General features: G+C 45.1%; 1 protein-coding gene across 2 annotated transcripts in view; it reads left to right on the forward strand.

The window, feature by feature from the left end:
• The window catches only part of RNF128 (ring finger protein 128), a 59,910-nt gene that overhangs the window by 27,984 nt on the left and 17,553 nt on the right, over positions 1 to 14,373 (forward strand). For both annotated transcript variants that reach the window (XM_059732862.1, XM_014600851.3), the window contains exon 2: positions 12,168 to 12,415. In XM_059732862.1, coding sequence (XP_059588845.1) covers positions 12,168 to 12,415 — 248 coding nt within the window. The remainder of the gene's footprint in view (positions 1 to 12,167; positions 12,416 to 14,373) is intronic.

Here is a 14,373-nt window from a genome sequence, read left to right on the forward strand (position 1 = left end):
TAAACAGAACTGAAAAAATAGCATGCTGTCTCAAATCGCTGGAGTAGTAACTGGGAGATGGACAAATGTTGTCCTGCTCAGACTTGCTTCTAAAGCCTGGCTTTTTAGGACAAGCTAAAGTCCTAGCTGGACATGAATGAAAACTGACAAAATGCACCGGAACTTATGGAAAGGACTGATATAAGTATGCCCTAAAATAATGTGGTTTTAGCCCTGTGTGAGTGGTGTCTGTACAAATAATGCTTTCTTCCTCCAATGAAAAAAATAATGCTTCTCCTCCTCCTGATATTGGTGCTATCTCTGTGGCTTGCCTTGTTTGCCTCCCTGTGGCTGGGTAAAGTTTAGTCCTTGGTAGCTGGTGATTGAGAGCCAACGTAACTGTGTCCATCGCATGAAGGTCGTAGCTGTACCCTAAATAAAGTTACTTATGACAGTTTGCACAACTTTGGATTTATAACTGCTTGTGTCCACAGAGCTGTTTGATAAATATTGACTCCAGTGCCTGAGTGGCAGCTGCTGAACCAGACATGGAGAACGCCCCAATGTTAATCAGCTAGTGTTGCATTTGTACCAAGTCTTGACTTTCTCTTCTGGTTTTGGTCAAGTTACCCCAAAATGTCTGTAGCTAGTTCAGTTGCTGCATATAATGGTGAGGCTCTTCAGGCCTTTGAACATCTTGGGCGGTACGATTGATTTATATGCTATGAAGCAGTTATGCCAGCCTCTTGCTCTAAGCTGTTGCCGTGACAAATGACTTCATGACGTTTTTAATTAGTCTTTGCTGTAACTGCTCGTTTACCTTTAACCCTAATAGATGGATCATGCTTTCTGTCTGCTTTGGAAAACAGGTGAACAAACAGGGCTCATCTCAAGTCAGAGACACGGTGCTGCATCACAGGGCTGCAGTAGGTAGAGACATTTGGGAAGGCAGAGCAAACATGCCACTGCTTCATGACTCACTGTGTGCCCAGGAAAAGTGCAGTATTGAGGTCCAAAGAGAAATACTGCCCTGTGTGAAGGACAAGGTTTAAAAAAAAAAAAAGGACCTTGTAGATTGTCATAGAAGTTTTAGATTGCACCTTTGGAGGCGCTCAAGAAACAGGTTGGCGGTTGGGGTTCTCAGTAATGTTCGGGATGAAGGGATGCTCATTGATGCAGTAAGCAAAGCCTTGAGCCTTTTGCAATTCCTTGTCCAAAAGGAATATTAGTCATGTTTTTGAAAATCCCACATGAATGGGGTAAGTCGTGCTCCATAAAGCTGATGCTGCTGGCAGTTGCTGAATAAACTTGCTGAAGAGCTTGAGGAAGCGAGTACTGAACCTGCTGCAGAACAGGCTCCACAAACTTCCACAGTTCTCTGGAAGGTATTTTAGATCACAGTTTGCTGCACAAGAAAGGGAGTCCTCTGAACTCCCAAGCTTCGCTGAACAAAAGGGAATGGGCTGTCTATAGGACAGCCTCTCCCCTCTACCCCCTTCCTCCCTAGTGGTGAAATCTCATTATTAGGAATCCTGGTTTTCTCTGTTTTAAAAGTCCAGGCAGAACTCTCCGATTTAAAAAAAAACAACAAAATAACCCGCCAAATTCTTTGATTTAAAACACCCCAAATCCACGTTTGTCTGTGATTAAAATGAAACAGTAGGCCTTTGCGAAGCTTCCGTGGCCAAATCTCCAAATCTGAATCGAATCAGGAGACTGATTAAAAAAAGGTCTGAATCAATTTGAGATTTGGGCAGTCCCCTCTTGCTGCCTTGGGGAGCTGGACCCACACTCTGTGCTGGTAAGGGGGGGGGGGGGGAGTAGAGGAGGAGGAAGGGGACCATGGCGTGACCCCTGCCTGCTCTCCCAGTCCCACCGCCCTTGGCTGCCCCGCCAGGCCCAGCTCCCGGTTCTTTAAAAAAAAAAACAAAAAAAAGTCGGGCACTCACGAGCTGCTGCAGCGGCCTCGGGGCTTCTGAGGACTTGTGACAGAGCCCCCCATGCAGCACCCCCAGTGGGGCATGGGCCTGCATCAGGGCCAGACCAACTCCAAGCAGAAGTTGCCTCTGTGGCCCAGAGGGCAGGACCTGGCACGAGAGGGAGTGCTGCGCCACTATGGCTGCCCAGCAGCAGTAGGGATACAACTCCATGCCATTGTATCGCCTCACCTTGGCAGCCATGGCAGCGTGATGCTCCCCCCTGTGCTGCGTCCTGCACGCTGGACCACAAAGGCAGCTCCTGTCCAGAGCTGGTCTGTTCCTGCTGCAGCCACACTCCTTGCTATGGGTGCAGAAATCTCAAGGGGCGTGTGCCCCCCTCCACCATGTTGCCTTAGTGTCCCTCCCCCTTTCCGCTGTTGCCTGTGCCATCCTTCTGAGTAGCCTGTACCCCCACCAGCCCCGTAGACTTACCTGGAGAGAGCTGCTCTCCACTGCTGCTTCGCTACCATGTGCATGTGTGCGTGCATATGCCTGTGGCATCCCCTGCCTCTGATTGCCCTCCCCTGCTCCCTCCAGCCCCAAGCAGAACTCTGCCAGCCTGGAAGGGGAAACCCGTGGTTTCCTGCATCTTTCTCAGTTAAAGGACAAAAGCCATGTTTTTCTACAGAAAAAGGAAAACCCGGATCCCTGCTCATTAGACTGTTCTGACTAACAAAGTGTAGGCTGTAGCATGACACACAGGGCCAGGTCCTAATGTTTAAAGTGACACACAACCACATCTTTTAGGAAGAAATTGAGAGAGAGAGAGAGAGAGACTTCTGAGATCAGTTTCATAATTAACAAGGAGTTGCTCAAAATGCAGTTTAATCAAAACGAGAACTCCAGAATACAGTTGCACGCTACAGGAAGTAACAGATTGTGAATTTGGGTCCCATTTAATCACTTTGTTTTGTTTTTTTAACTACCAAGTTAAGGCTTTAGCAGTTGCTAGTGTGGAAACTTACCAGACCCATATTCAATCTTTGTGTTTCTAGAGGCCCAGGCAGCCATGCAGAGCAATCTCTAGATAGACATGGTGGGCTAAAAACTTTTCATACAAAACTCCTTTATGTATGAAAAGTGAAACAACCACATTATGGAAAGAGTTATGTCAGAGGTCAGTTAAGCTTGGTCTCTCTGTATAAAGTACGGGAGTGTAACAAGATTCATTTTGCCACGTCAGTGCTATTGGCCTCTTCTTTTTTGGGCTACACGATGAGTTCCTTTGTAATAAAATGGCTAAAACAGGCATTGCAGACTTGTTCTAGCCTGTCTGATGCAGCTTAGCTTTTAACCAGCCACAATCCAGTATGCTTCATTCATTGTTTTCCAGCAAGAACAGGATCCAGGACTGATGGTATCCCTTGTGTTATGTCATTATACAGGTTTAAAATCCAATTTAGTTTCTGTGCATGCTTGGACAGCCAGGTATGGTAATATGTTAGGGACATGCTAGTGAGATGGCAGTTGACACTGTGGTATGATGTCTCTTTTTTTTGAAGCACAGCAAATGTTTGTTTGGCCTCTTAGGGCACATCCACATGTGCATGGACGTTTGCTTCCCCAGGAACAACTAGCAGCGATGCACCTTGCACCGCAGCTACTTGTCCCTGGGGAACGCCTGTGCCATGTGTGCGCTGGTGTGCAGCAAGTTGCCTTAGGTGGGGTAGGGTGAGGCTGGCCTCAGCAGCCTTACCTGGGGCCCTGGGTGCAGCCATGGTGACTTGCCACGCAGAGCCTGGCTGGCAGTAGAACGTGGCACCAGGCATCCCAGCTCCACTTTTCAGCAGCACGTGCTGGCTGAGCATGCTTTGCACCTTTTTTTTTCCTTGGGGTTTTTTGACCCCTGGATGTTGAGAGTTCGGGGGGGAAAAAAACTGGTGCAGCACACACTCGGGCAGTTCGCCATTGTAGCATGGAGAACGCCAGACTTTGCAGTTTGTGGTGCCGCAAAAGTGTTTGTGGTGCCACACGCTGCATGACCGCACTCCTCTGGATGTGTCCTTAGTGCATTCTGAGTCTTTACTGGAGGGATTTCCAATAACTACATGGAGCTAAAACAACCTGGCCAGACTAGAGTCCTTTTTGCCATAGGGAAATTATACCGATGTGCAAACCCCAGGGTGAACAATTGTTCTAGAAGTCTGCATTACTATAATTTTGACTACATTTGTTGAATCTTGTTCTTGAAACTAAATCAGCACTGGTCTCATATTTTTTTGGTTAAGGCATGTTCTCTTCTGGGCATGTGCTGTACTGACCTCCTTGGTGCGGTGTCATTCTGGCCAGGTACAGACATTATGCTTGTACTGGTATAAGGGATTGGAAACTGGTCTGCACCTGTAACAGGACAGAAGTTTAGTGCACACAGACTGATTTAAAAATGGCAGAACCCAGTCTAAGATCTGCCCACCCCCACCAAGGGGCAAATGTGTTCTGTTCACTACTGATCTAAACTACACTGCTGGCAGAAAACTGCATACTTAGATCAGTTCTGTCTTCGGTTTCTTGGATGCCTGTACCTAGCCTGTGTTTGTTCCCTACCCCTGAGCAGAGTGACTGTGGTGCAGGTGCATGGTAAGATGAGGCCATGGATCTCCTAACCCATACTGATTTGTCTAGTGTCTTCTTTTTCCCCTTAAGAAAAGCTGCATGACGAGATGCCATGCTGAGACTTGGCCAAAAAAAGCTCTGCCTGAACCTTGGCAAAGATGATTTACAGCTATATATATCTCTGAACACTGGCATGTGAAGAAAACTTGCTCTGAAACAAAAGCAATTTCTCTTGTTCATCTTTAATTGCTTTTGGGTAAAATTGAAAATGCATTGCTTTAGCAGTAGAAAATTTCCTTGTGTAAAGCTGTTCTAAGACTCCTTAAGAGCTGGAAGCAAAAGAAGACTAATGGCATGTGGAGTGACAGGTTATTGTTGTGGTGGTTTTAAACCGTATTTCTAAAATGTCTTTTAATTTAGACATTTTTTAGAAGCTTGTATTATTATGTTAAATTCTCTCCTTTTCTGGAGGCTGTGTTGTGACAAAGCAATCCAAATACTCTGTTCTCTTCCAAACCAATAATATGAGTTGTATTGACAAATCCTCCCCCCAGCTAAGGACAGAAGGTGCACATAAACTGGCATAAGTGATTGGAAATCAGTTCAGATCTGTAACACAACAGAAACTTGCTGTACATAAACTGCTTTCAAAGGCTTGGGACAGAAGTTGTACATAAACCAGTTAAAGTGATCAGAAACTACAGGTTTAAACCTGTAACAGAACAGAAGTTCAGTGCACAGAAACCAGTTTCAAAATGACTGAAACTGGTTTAAGATAAACCTGGTTGAATGTAGTATCAGACTTAACTAACCGGTTTATGTCACTTCTGTCCCAGGCTTCTTTCTGGTTCAAATTAAATCGGAGTCCCTCAGCATCCCAGTATTTTGCAGCCTTGGGGTGGGCTGGGCTGGGCTGTGCTCTCTGCTCCAGAGAGCAGGGCTGGGCTGTGCTGTTTGCTCCCTAGCTGGAGCAGTGAGGGCTGACTCACTGGCGCTGCCAGGTGAACCTCAGCTGCAGTCTGAGGTCAGGGAGGGGGGTTAAACTTTCCTTCCCCCAAGTATGGAGTTGCCCTTCCCTGCTAAACTTATTGCTGACTGTGACTCTGGACTACAAATCCCAGAGGCACTGTAAGCAGGAAGAGGAAATGATGAGCAATTCTGCAGAGTCCTGCTGTTGTAATTGGACTGCAAATTCCAGAGACCTTGGGTGCAGCAGGAAGAGGAGCTAACATAGCCCGTGCTGGCTAGGTGCCACAAATCCGTGTTCTAATGCCCCCTTGAGCCACTGCAGGCATGTGGCTGCATTTCCTGAATCAAAAGTAAATGTCTGTTCATTTTCTTGTTGGTTCAATCTTTGCAGGTTAGACTAATCTGCAAAGACTGAATCAATTCAGCCTCAGGCTTTTTGACTGTCTGTACTTAGCTAAATGGCCCAAACCAGTTTAAAATAAACCTGGATGGATGTAGTATCAGACTTAAATAATTTAGGTTAAATTTGGTTTCTTGATCTTCTGTCCCAGATCCCCTTCAGATTCAAGTTTAACTCTCAGTCCCCCAGCATACCAGGATGTTTGTACCTCCCCCAATTCATCATGGGGTGAGGTGGGCTAGCCTTGGCTCAAGCTGTCTGCTCTAGCTGGGTAGGGAGGTATGCTGTAGCATCCCCCGGCTTCTGCCCTGGGCCACTGCAGACATGTGGCTGCATTTCCAGAATCAAAAGTGAATGTCTGCTCGCTTGCTTATCGGTTCAATCTATGCAGCTTAAACTAACCTGCAAAGATTGAATTGATTCAGCCTTGGGCTTTTTGACTGTCTGTACTTGGCCCAGATCTTGCTGAAGTCCTATATCTGTGGGCCAGATCATAGGTTCTAGGGTTTTTAGCTTGGTTTAAACTCCTTTTTCCACTACAGGGTTTCAAGCAGCTAGGTATTTCTAGTCTAGTGGAAGACAAGGTTTTAGATGCTGTTACAGTGACTTGAGACTTGTCAGTTCCATTCCCATCTTTCAAGTATTTGGAAGGAGATGAAAATGAAGAGTTGTTTTCACAGCAATTGAAAATATTAATAGGGGCGGGTAGTGTGCATGTGGGGTCTTGTTTGTTTGTTTGTTTGTTTGTTCATTTTAAGATGAGAGCTCAATCCAAAATACTGGCTTCGAAGTGTTAGAAACTACATCTTTCCCTCCCTCCTCCCCTTTTTAGTGACTTGCATTTCTGACACTGCTTCCTGACACCTGTAGCTATGGGGGAGGCTGGATTAAAAGGTGGTGATTCTGTTTCACAGAATATTTGGAGGCTTTGAAATCTGGCTTCACATCAAACTGGAACACAACCCAAAAAATGTGTTGGGTTAAGCTGGGCCATACCACATTCATCTTGCTACAGGCATCTTAGGCCTTGGTTACGTGGGGAAAACTGCTATGTAGACCAAGCTGCTGACTCATTTAAACACTCACTAATTGAGGGGGTTTTTTGGTTTCGATGACATCAGTCTGTTGGGTGCTGCTTTTCTTAAGGCTGTCACTTAAACGCTGCTGGTTAATTATTTACAAAGCCTTCTAAAACCGAATGCTATGTAAGATCTTCAGTTCGTTCCTTAGTGTTGTCTAGGAGTGTTTTTTGTGTTGTGGACGCAAGTCTGCCAAATAGTAAATGTCCTCTTTACTTCCCTAGAAACTGTTAAATTTCTGCTGCGAAGGAGACATAGACAGTGCTAAGCACATTCCTCTCTTCCATAGTCGACCCTGGAGTTGTCTTAGGAGTCTCCTAAAATAAACACAAGTTAGTTATTGATTTACTTTCCTTAACAGTGTCATTTAAGGAATAATAAAATATGTAATGCTGACCTTGACATTTCAGTTGGCAGTTTGTGATGGCTAAATAAGTGTAATGCTATTGCGAAGGTTGGGTGTTGAATAAGGGACACGCATTGCTCTTCAGACTTCCTTTTAGGAAACCTTTTGCTGAACTCATGTCAGGTGGTAGGTACTGGCTGACAAATATAGGATGTTTCCGTAAGTACTTGAAGGGTTTGCCCATCTCCAAAAAGGCATTAATTTCTGGAGAGTATTTGCTGCGTGGCTATGCTCATTATACACATGAATGCAAGTTTATAGGGCCTTGTGAAAATAAATTAGTGACGATTAACTCTTTTTAAAATCATACCTGGAAAGGAACTGACCTGGAAATGAAGCAGTAAAACCTGGTTTTTAACTGTTTACTGTCATGCGAGGCAGATGTTCTGACATGGGAGAAGCTTATTGGTTTTGAAGATGATGGGAATAGGCCTGGTTCCTGCTACTAAGTCGGGTATGATGTGCAGAGGTGGATTCTACCTGTTGGAGCTGGCATGAGAGGTTGCACAGCAGAACCTAGGCACGCACACAGTACACTGCTATAGCAACACACTTAAGGGAAAAACAGGCATCACAAAGGGCCGATGATTACCAAAGCAAAATGGTGTGTTTTGATGTTGCTGCCCCTCTCGGACAAGACTACAGACATCGGATATAACCTGCTTGCGAAGGACGAAACAAACCGGGTGTGACGGACGGCCCGACTGCCTTGCTGTTCAATGTCTCCGGGTTTCATTTGGGTTGGGGAAGGGTCTTGCAATTCAAATGTTCCAGTTTTGTGCGAATACCTAGTGACTTGGTATTGTGAAATTGTGGCACTCCCTTCCAGGATGTGTGTGCTTAAGGCTGAGAACTTGAACAACCCAGTGGCTGTTACTTGTAGGCTTGACCTTCCCCATTTAAAGTCCAGGCAGGCTGCACTTTATGGCGGCAGTGCCTCTGTGATTGAGGAGGCACTGTTCCTCTTGTAGTGCTATCAGCCCCATTCCTCAGGGTCATTCTGCCTTGTTGAGTAAATAGTGTCTTAATAGAGGATGAGAAGAGACTTGCTAGGTAGTTGGATAATTTCCAGCTGCCTTCCTTCTGGCATCTGATCCTACGTTCCTTTGCAGTCTAAACAGACCATGCCATCACTGAACTAGAGCCACAGGTCAGGTGCAGACAAACCTCCCTTGGTAACCCCCCTTTGGTGTAAAGTAGGCTTATTTCCCCTATGGTGCTCCATCCTGGTATGGTTAAGTACGTTTGCTTCTGAATGTTTAGAGGCAAAATTTTCATGCTTGACCTATGCCTGAAGTTCGCTGGGCAAGGTTCTTTGGGTAGATGCGATCTCTTTTACTAGACCAACCGAATAGGTAGAAAAAAGATCTTAGCAAGCTTTCGGGCAGTCACCCTTCATCAAGCTCCCTATGCCTGAAGAACAGTGACTGCACCCAAAAACTTCCTAAGACCTTTTTCCAACTACTCAGTTGGTCTTATAATAAGATATCACAACTACCCGAAGAACTTGCCTGCCTGTGTCCTTAGACCAACATGGCTACAGCCAAAAACCCTGAAACATGGAAGATATTATTAAATTTTGCTAAGATGTTTGAGCCTTGTTAAACAGGCTGGTGTAGGGGTTGCTTACTCTTCACATTTGCAGGTCACTCCCTGTAAAGCTTCAGTTAAATACAAGCAGACTGCTTCTTTTGGAGAAGTTTTTAACCAGTTTAGTTGGAGATGGGAACAGCTGGAGGATTGGTATATAGTGGAAACTGGTAAGCAGATCTCACTTCTGCATCCTAGTGATCCATTTGGTGCTACAGGGGTGCAACATACTGACACTTCCTGACTTTTTTTTTCTTCTAATCATAAGTACAAACATACTTGCCTGAAAAATACAAGCTTGTGTCCTATTGGCCAGCTCCCTGCAAGATTTTTCCTTCAATATAGTCAGCTTTTCATGTTTTGGGGCTTCCACAAAGTGTGTGTGGCAGGGTGGGGGAGTCATATCTAAACAATGCTGGTAGGTGGAAGTGGGGGCAGGCACAAGATCTGAGATGATTCTTAAGTTGATGAAGTGCATTATATTGATGTATGCTCAGAAACTTGCTGTTTGTTCAGATCTTGTCAGCGGGTTTGGTCTCAAGATTCAGTGGGCATTGCCAGTACCACTGCGGAGAAGCCCCCCCCCAACATTCTTGTTTCACACGTGCCAAAACCACCCCCAAGGTTGAAGGAAAATGGCAAGAGTGGCAAGGGGGGGGGGGGAGAGGAGAGGGTTCATTTCTTTGTTTCTGGGCTTGCTTCAGGTGAGCAGGATTCTTGGCCATGCTGTCAGGAGCACTGCAGAAGCAGCATCAGCATGGTTATATGTCTTCTCATTATCACATTATTCAAGCATCTGCTTGTTTAATGAGGTGCCTTTGGTAGCAGCACTGCAATTATGGTTGCATCCTACAAGTAGGCGGTCTCCCTGCTTTTGGGAGATGAGTCCCCTCCTGGTACGGTAAGCATCTTTGAAACGTTTGTGCCTCCCAACTTTTTGGGTTGTCTTAAATCGAATAGGGTGTGTTTTGAAATTGGGCCATGGCTGAACTTTTTGCTTGGCAGGCCAAGCTTTCACTGATGGATCTCTCTGCAAATGGCCTTTCATGCCAGCTGGCAGAGGCGCATCCAGCTCTGCTGCAGTGTGTGGCATTTTTAGGAAGAAGGAGTAACATGGCTCAGACGCTTGCCAGCCATCCCATTCCCAACCTGCAGAGACTGGGTTCTGATTTGCCCAACCATCTACCCAAGTTGCTTGCATCTGGGTTCTTCCCCTTAATTACAACATAATTAAGCAAGTAGTTCAGTTGAACTTGCTTTTGAAAACCAGGTGCCATTTGCCCAATCCTTGGCTTCGCAGCATCATCCGAGTAGTCTCACTCTCCTTACAAAGCCAGTCTCCCTGTGGCAATGGTCTTCACTAGCGGCTCACCCCACCTCATGGTCTTCTGCAGTGGAGGCACAGCTGTCAGAATAGGCAGCTAGTGATGCATTGGGGGTTGTGGGCTGTTGTCTTGCCCACCCCCACCTCTATTGCAGAAACCAGGAAATTGTGGACAAATTCTTTGTGAAGCGGTTATTGCCACACAGCATGCAACTCCAGCACGTGAGAACAAAGTGACACTACCTAAAATAAATACCTTCCCTTCATCTGCAGACACACTCGCACTGTCCTGGCGTGCTAGGCCCACACATGAACTCTGTCTCACAGGGATGCTCAGCTTTCCATCACACCTTTACCTAATGACCCTCCCAGTTTCTGTGGCTGTTGGGCAGAGGGTAGACGTAGCATTGTGTGGGGCCAGTGGAGCTAGACAGCATGTTGCAAAGCACAGGCAGCTAGATGTCCTTTTCCCGTTAGCTGTGTCTAATTAATGAGTGGTGCACTGAGATGAAGGGGAGCAAAGATGAAGATTGCAAACAGCCTTCTGCCTTAGTTTGTTATTACCATAACCTGTTCTGTCACATTCTCCCCATAATTTATGAAAATCATGATCCTCAGCTCTCGACTTGATGTAAATTTAACTTCTATATCTGTGCCTACCATGATTTTTGGCTCCATTAAAACTTGGTGGATAAACAAGGGCTCTTTGTCAACTGAAATCATAGGAGTGAAGTTAATTTGTAACTCTTCTGTGTGCATAGTTTACTCCTCATCACCCAACTTGTTATCGGGGAAGAGGGAGTTTAGCTGCAGAAGAGATTTACTGGACTTGCTATGCAGTGGCTGTGACTCGAAGCATTACATGACCTGACTCGGTGGACAACCAGTGCTTTGACAAATGGAAAAGGGCATCTTATTAAATTGCCAGTTCTGGTGTTGTTGAGTGAGGCTTGGTGGGATAAGCACTCTTGCAACTGAAGTAAAAATGTGTTTAGTCAGTAAAGAAGGGAAGGGAAAGAAAGCACTGCCCTGCCTGCTGCTTGCTTTCTCGTGGCTGATGCTTAGCAGCCTGATATATTGGGTCCTCTAGTACCATCACATCAGAAATATCCCCTGGCTGATGGGATTACCTGTGATGGTCTAAGAAGGAAGTTCAATTTGACTTTGAGATTCCAGGTGAGTCTGCAGCCCTTTGAGTTCAGGTGCGTGTTGAACTCACTCAGTGAGGTTGTCATTGAGGCAAACCCACAACAGCAATTATATCTCAGAGAACTGGGTACAGGACCATGTTCCATGCTGGTCCTCCTATTGACATGCAGAAGCAAAGCTGCTCTTCAGTGCCATGGATTACTTTGAATAAAAGTTGCTCCACTGACGTGAAAGCAGAACGGAGACAAGCATTTAAATGAATTCTTTGACGTGCCATCTTCAGGCTAGAGCCCTTAAGCCAATAGAGAGAGAGAGGTTTGAGTCTTTCAAATCTGTACGAAGAATTCACTTGATATAACTATTCCCTGTGGATGTAGTTCCAAAGTGAATCGAAAGGTAAACTTTCAGGTATTACATTTAGTATTGCCTGGGAAATGTTCCCTGGAACAGGAGACTTATGCAATGACTGCATACTGGACCCGGCTCATTTACTCAGTTTTGCTGGTAACAAGAACATGCATTCCAGCTAAACGAAGGTGTGAGGATGAGATTTGAATGTATTGCTACACATCTGCTAGCTAAGCACGGGTACGAAAAGGCCAGTTGGAGAATCTCCCATTTGGCTCTTGTGTATCAGAGCTGATGCACTTGATACCATCACTATCTCCACATGGTAGTTTTGTGATTGAAATGGAAAATTAATTTCCCCCCCCCCCCCCTTTTTTTTTTGCCTTTGCAGGGGCAGGAGACATTGTTGCAATCATGATTGGGAATCTGAAAGGCACAGAAATTTTACGCCGGATTGAGAGTGGCCTACAAGTGTCTATGGTTATTGAAGTGGGGAAGAAACACGGACCCTGGATGAACCACTATTCCATCTTCTTTGTCTCGGTGTCATTTTTCATTGTCACAGCAGCAACAGTGGGCTACTTCATTTTTTATTCTGCTCGAAGACTCAGGCTGGCAAGAGCTCAGAACAGGAGACAAGTGAGTTTTGTTCCGTCAGAACTGATGCTTGCTTTTAGCCTTGCTACGTATATTTATTTGGGAACTGGTAGTGGAGTTAGTGATGGGATACAGTAGAAAGTTGTAACTTCACGAGGAATGTCAAGCTTTGGGAAATACTATAGTTCTTGGAGCTGGGAACTGCTATTCTCCACTTGGCTTTGATTTACTGTTAATCCCTTCAGTTGAGTAGTCCCACTTGGAAGACTTCTTTGGGCTGCCAGCGTAGCCCCAAACAAGAGGGAAGTGTGTGACGGACCATTAGGCAAGGTGGAAAGGCTCCCAGGAGCCAGATCCAAGTTCTTCCCCTCTAGCTGAATTGCTGATGCATCTCTAAAAACCCTGAAGCTCACAATCCTACTAGCATCTTGTTAGTGGCTTGATATTGCAGGCTCCTGACAAACTGCCTGAATTCATAGCAAGACTCGATCCCTTTTGTAGCCCATGATCATGAACATGCTACTGAAATACAGATCTGAGAGCATCAAAAGGCTTCCGAGTCTGTCTAATGGATTGACTTTGCTGTGAGTACAGGATAAACTGCCACCTGTTTCATCTGATGAGAAGTAGTTACTCAGGCACAGATCTCTCAAAAGAGATTTGGGCGCTTCCATCTCATTGCCTTGAATGGAAGACAAGTACCTAACTGTCTTTTGAGGATTAGGGCCTTTAGTTAATGAGCCAGTCTTAGGATATTAATGAGCATCAGATTTTCTTGTTACTTAGCAGTTGAACTGAATTAGTCACTTGCATTTCCATGATTATTTTTCTGGTTCTCTTTGTATTGCTAGAAAAGTCTGATGTAGAAACTTATGTGATCTGTTCAACTTAGAGCAGATACTATTAGTAGCAAGTGACTACAACAGTATATTAAAGCGCTTACTTGCATGTTATGAAGTATAAAATCAGTGTACTATAAACTGTACTTGAACCTCTAACTTGTAGGGAGTTTCTAGTTACTAGTACCAAATGAAAAGCTGCTGTCACAAGTGGAATGCATCTATGCCAGTCAGTCAGAAATGTGATAAACCGCAGAAAGTATGTTTTCTTCAGGATTTTATAGTTTAAGGATTAGGCTCCCGGACCCTCATGCTTTCTAAATTCCACACATTACTGCTTGGAAGAGGCCATAAGACACAAGACAAGCAAAGTTTTTACTTTTTAAATTTGTTGCCCCCCCCAAAAAAAAAAGATGGGGCAATGATTGCAGTGGTGTTTGCAGTGGTGTTTGGTGTTTTGCTTTCTTTTTTTTGTTTTTCCTCTTAAGCCATACTTAAACATTCCCCCTCTTCCTCCCCCCTCCCACCAAGGAGTTTCAAGGAGCTGAACACGTAACGGATCAGGCTCCAATGGCTTGTTTTATGCTGCAGGTATGACGAATGCTATCCCCAGTGCTCTGGTGACCTAGCAAGAGTGCTGATGTCTTGGAGCAGGTGATTAAAGCTAAGCTGCTTTCAGTTGATGGTAGCATTGCCTGTCTCCCAATCTTATGGTAAGATGCAGCCTAGGGACATGTAAGTGTCTACAGAATGGCACTTAAGGTTCCCCTCATGCCTGTAAGTGGCTTTAGAGTTGACGTGAGGCCTTTAAACACACAACACATTCTTTTCCAGAAAAACTATAACAATGTTGACTAGTAAGAGTCACGAGAAGCACTGCGGTGATGTTTACATATTAAACTGTGCCTTAAAGCCCAGGTAGGGAATTACTAATTAGTCAAGTTTCCATGTACCACTTTATCAAGTATGCAATCATCTGATCACCTGACACAATTAATGCAAATTGCTGTGTCTCCAGTGTTGTTGCCCTCCAGCTGAGGAGCGTTGCCAAGAAAAGGTTTCAGAACTGCTCTAGGAGAATTCACTTCTGTCGTTGCTTCTCTCCAGGGAAAGTGGCCAATGAGTGTAGTTGGGAGAGGGGACAAGAAATGGCTTAAATGC

Source organism: Alligator mississippiensis, chromosome 8 (genome assembly GCF_030867095.1).
Source record: "Alligator mississippiensis isolate rAllMis1 chromosome 8, rAllMis1, whole genome shotgun sequence".
In the NCBI taxonomy this organism is placed as follows: Eukaryota; Metazoa; Chordata; order Crocodylia; family Alligatoridae; genus Alligator; species Alligator mississippiensis.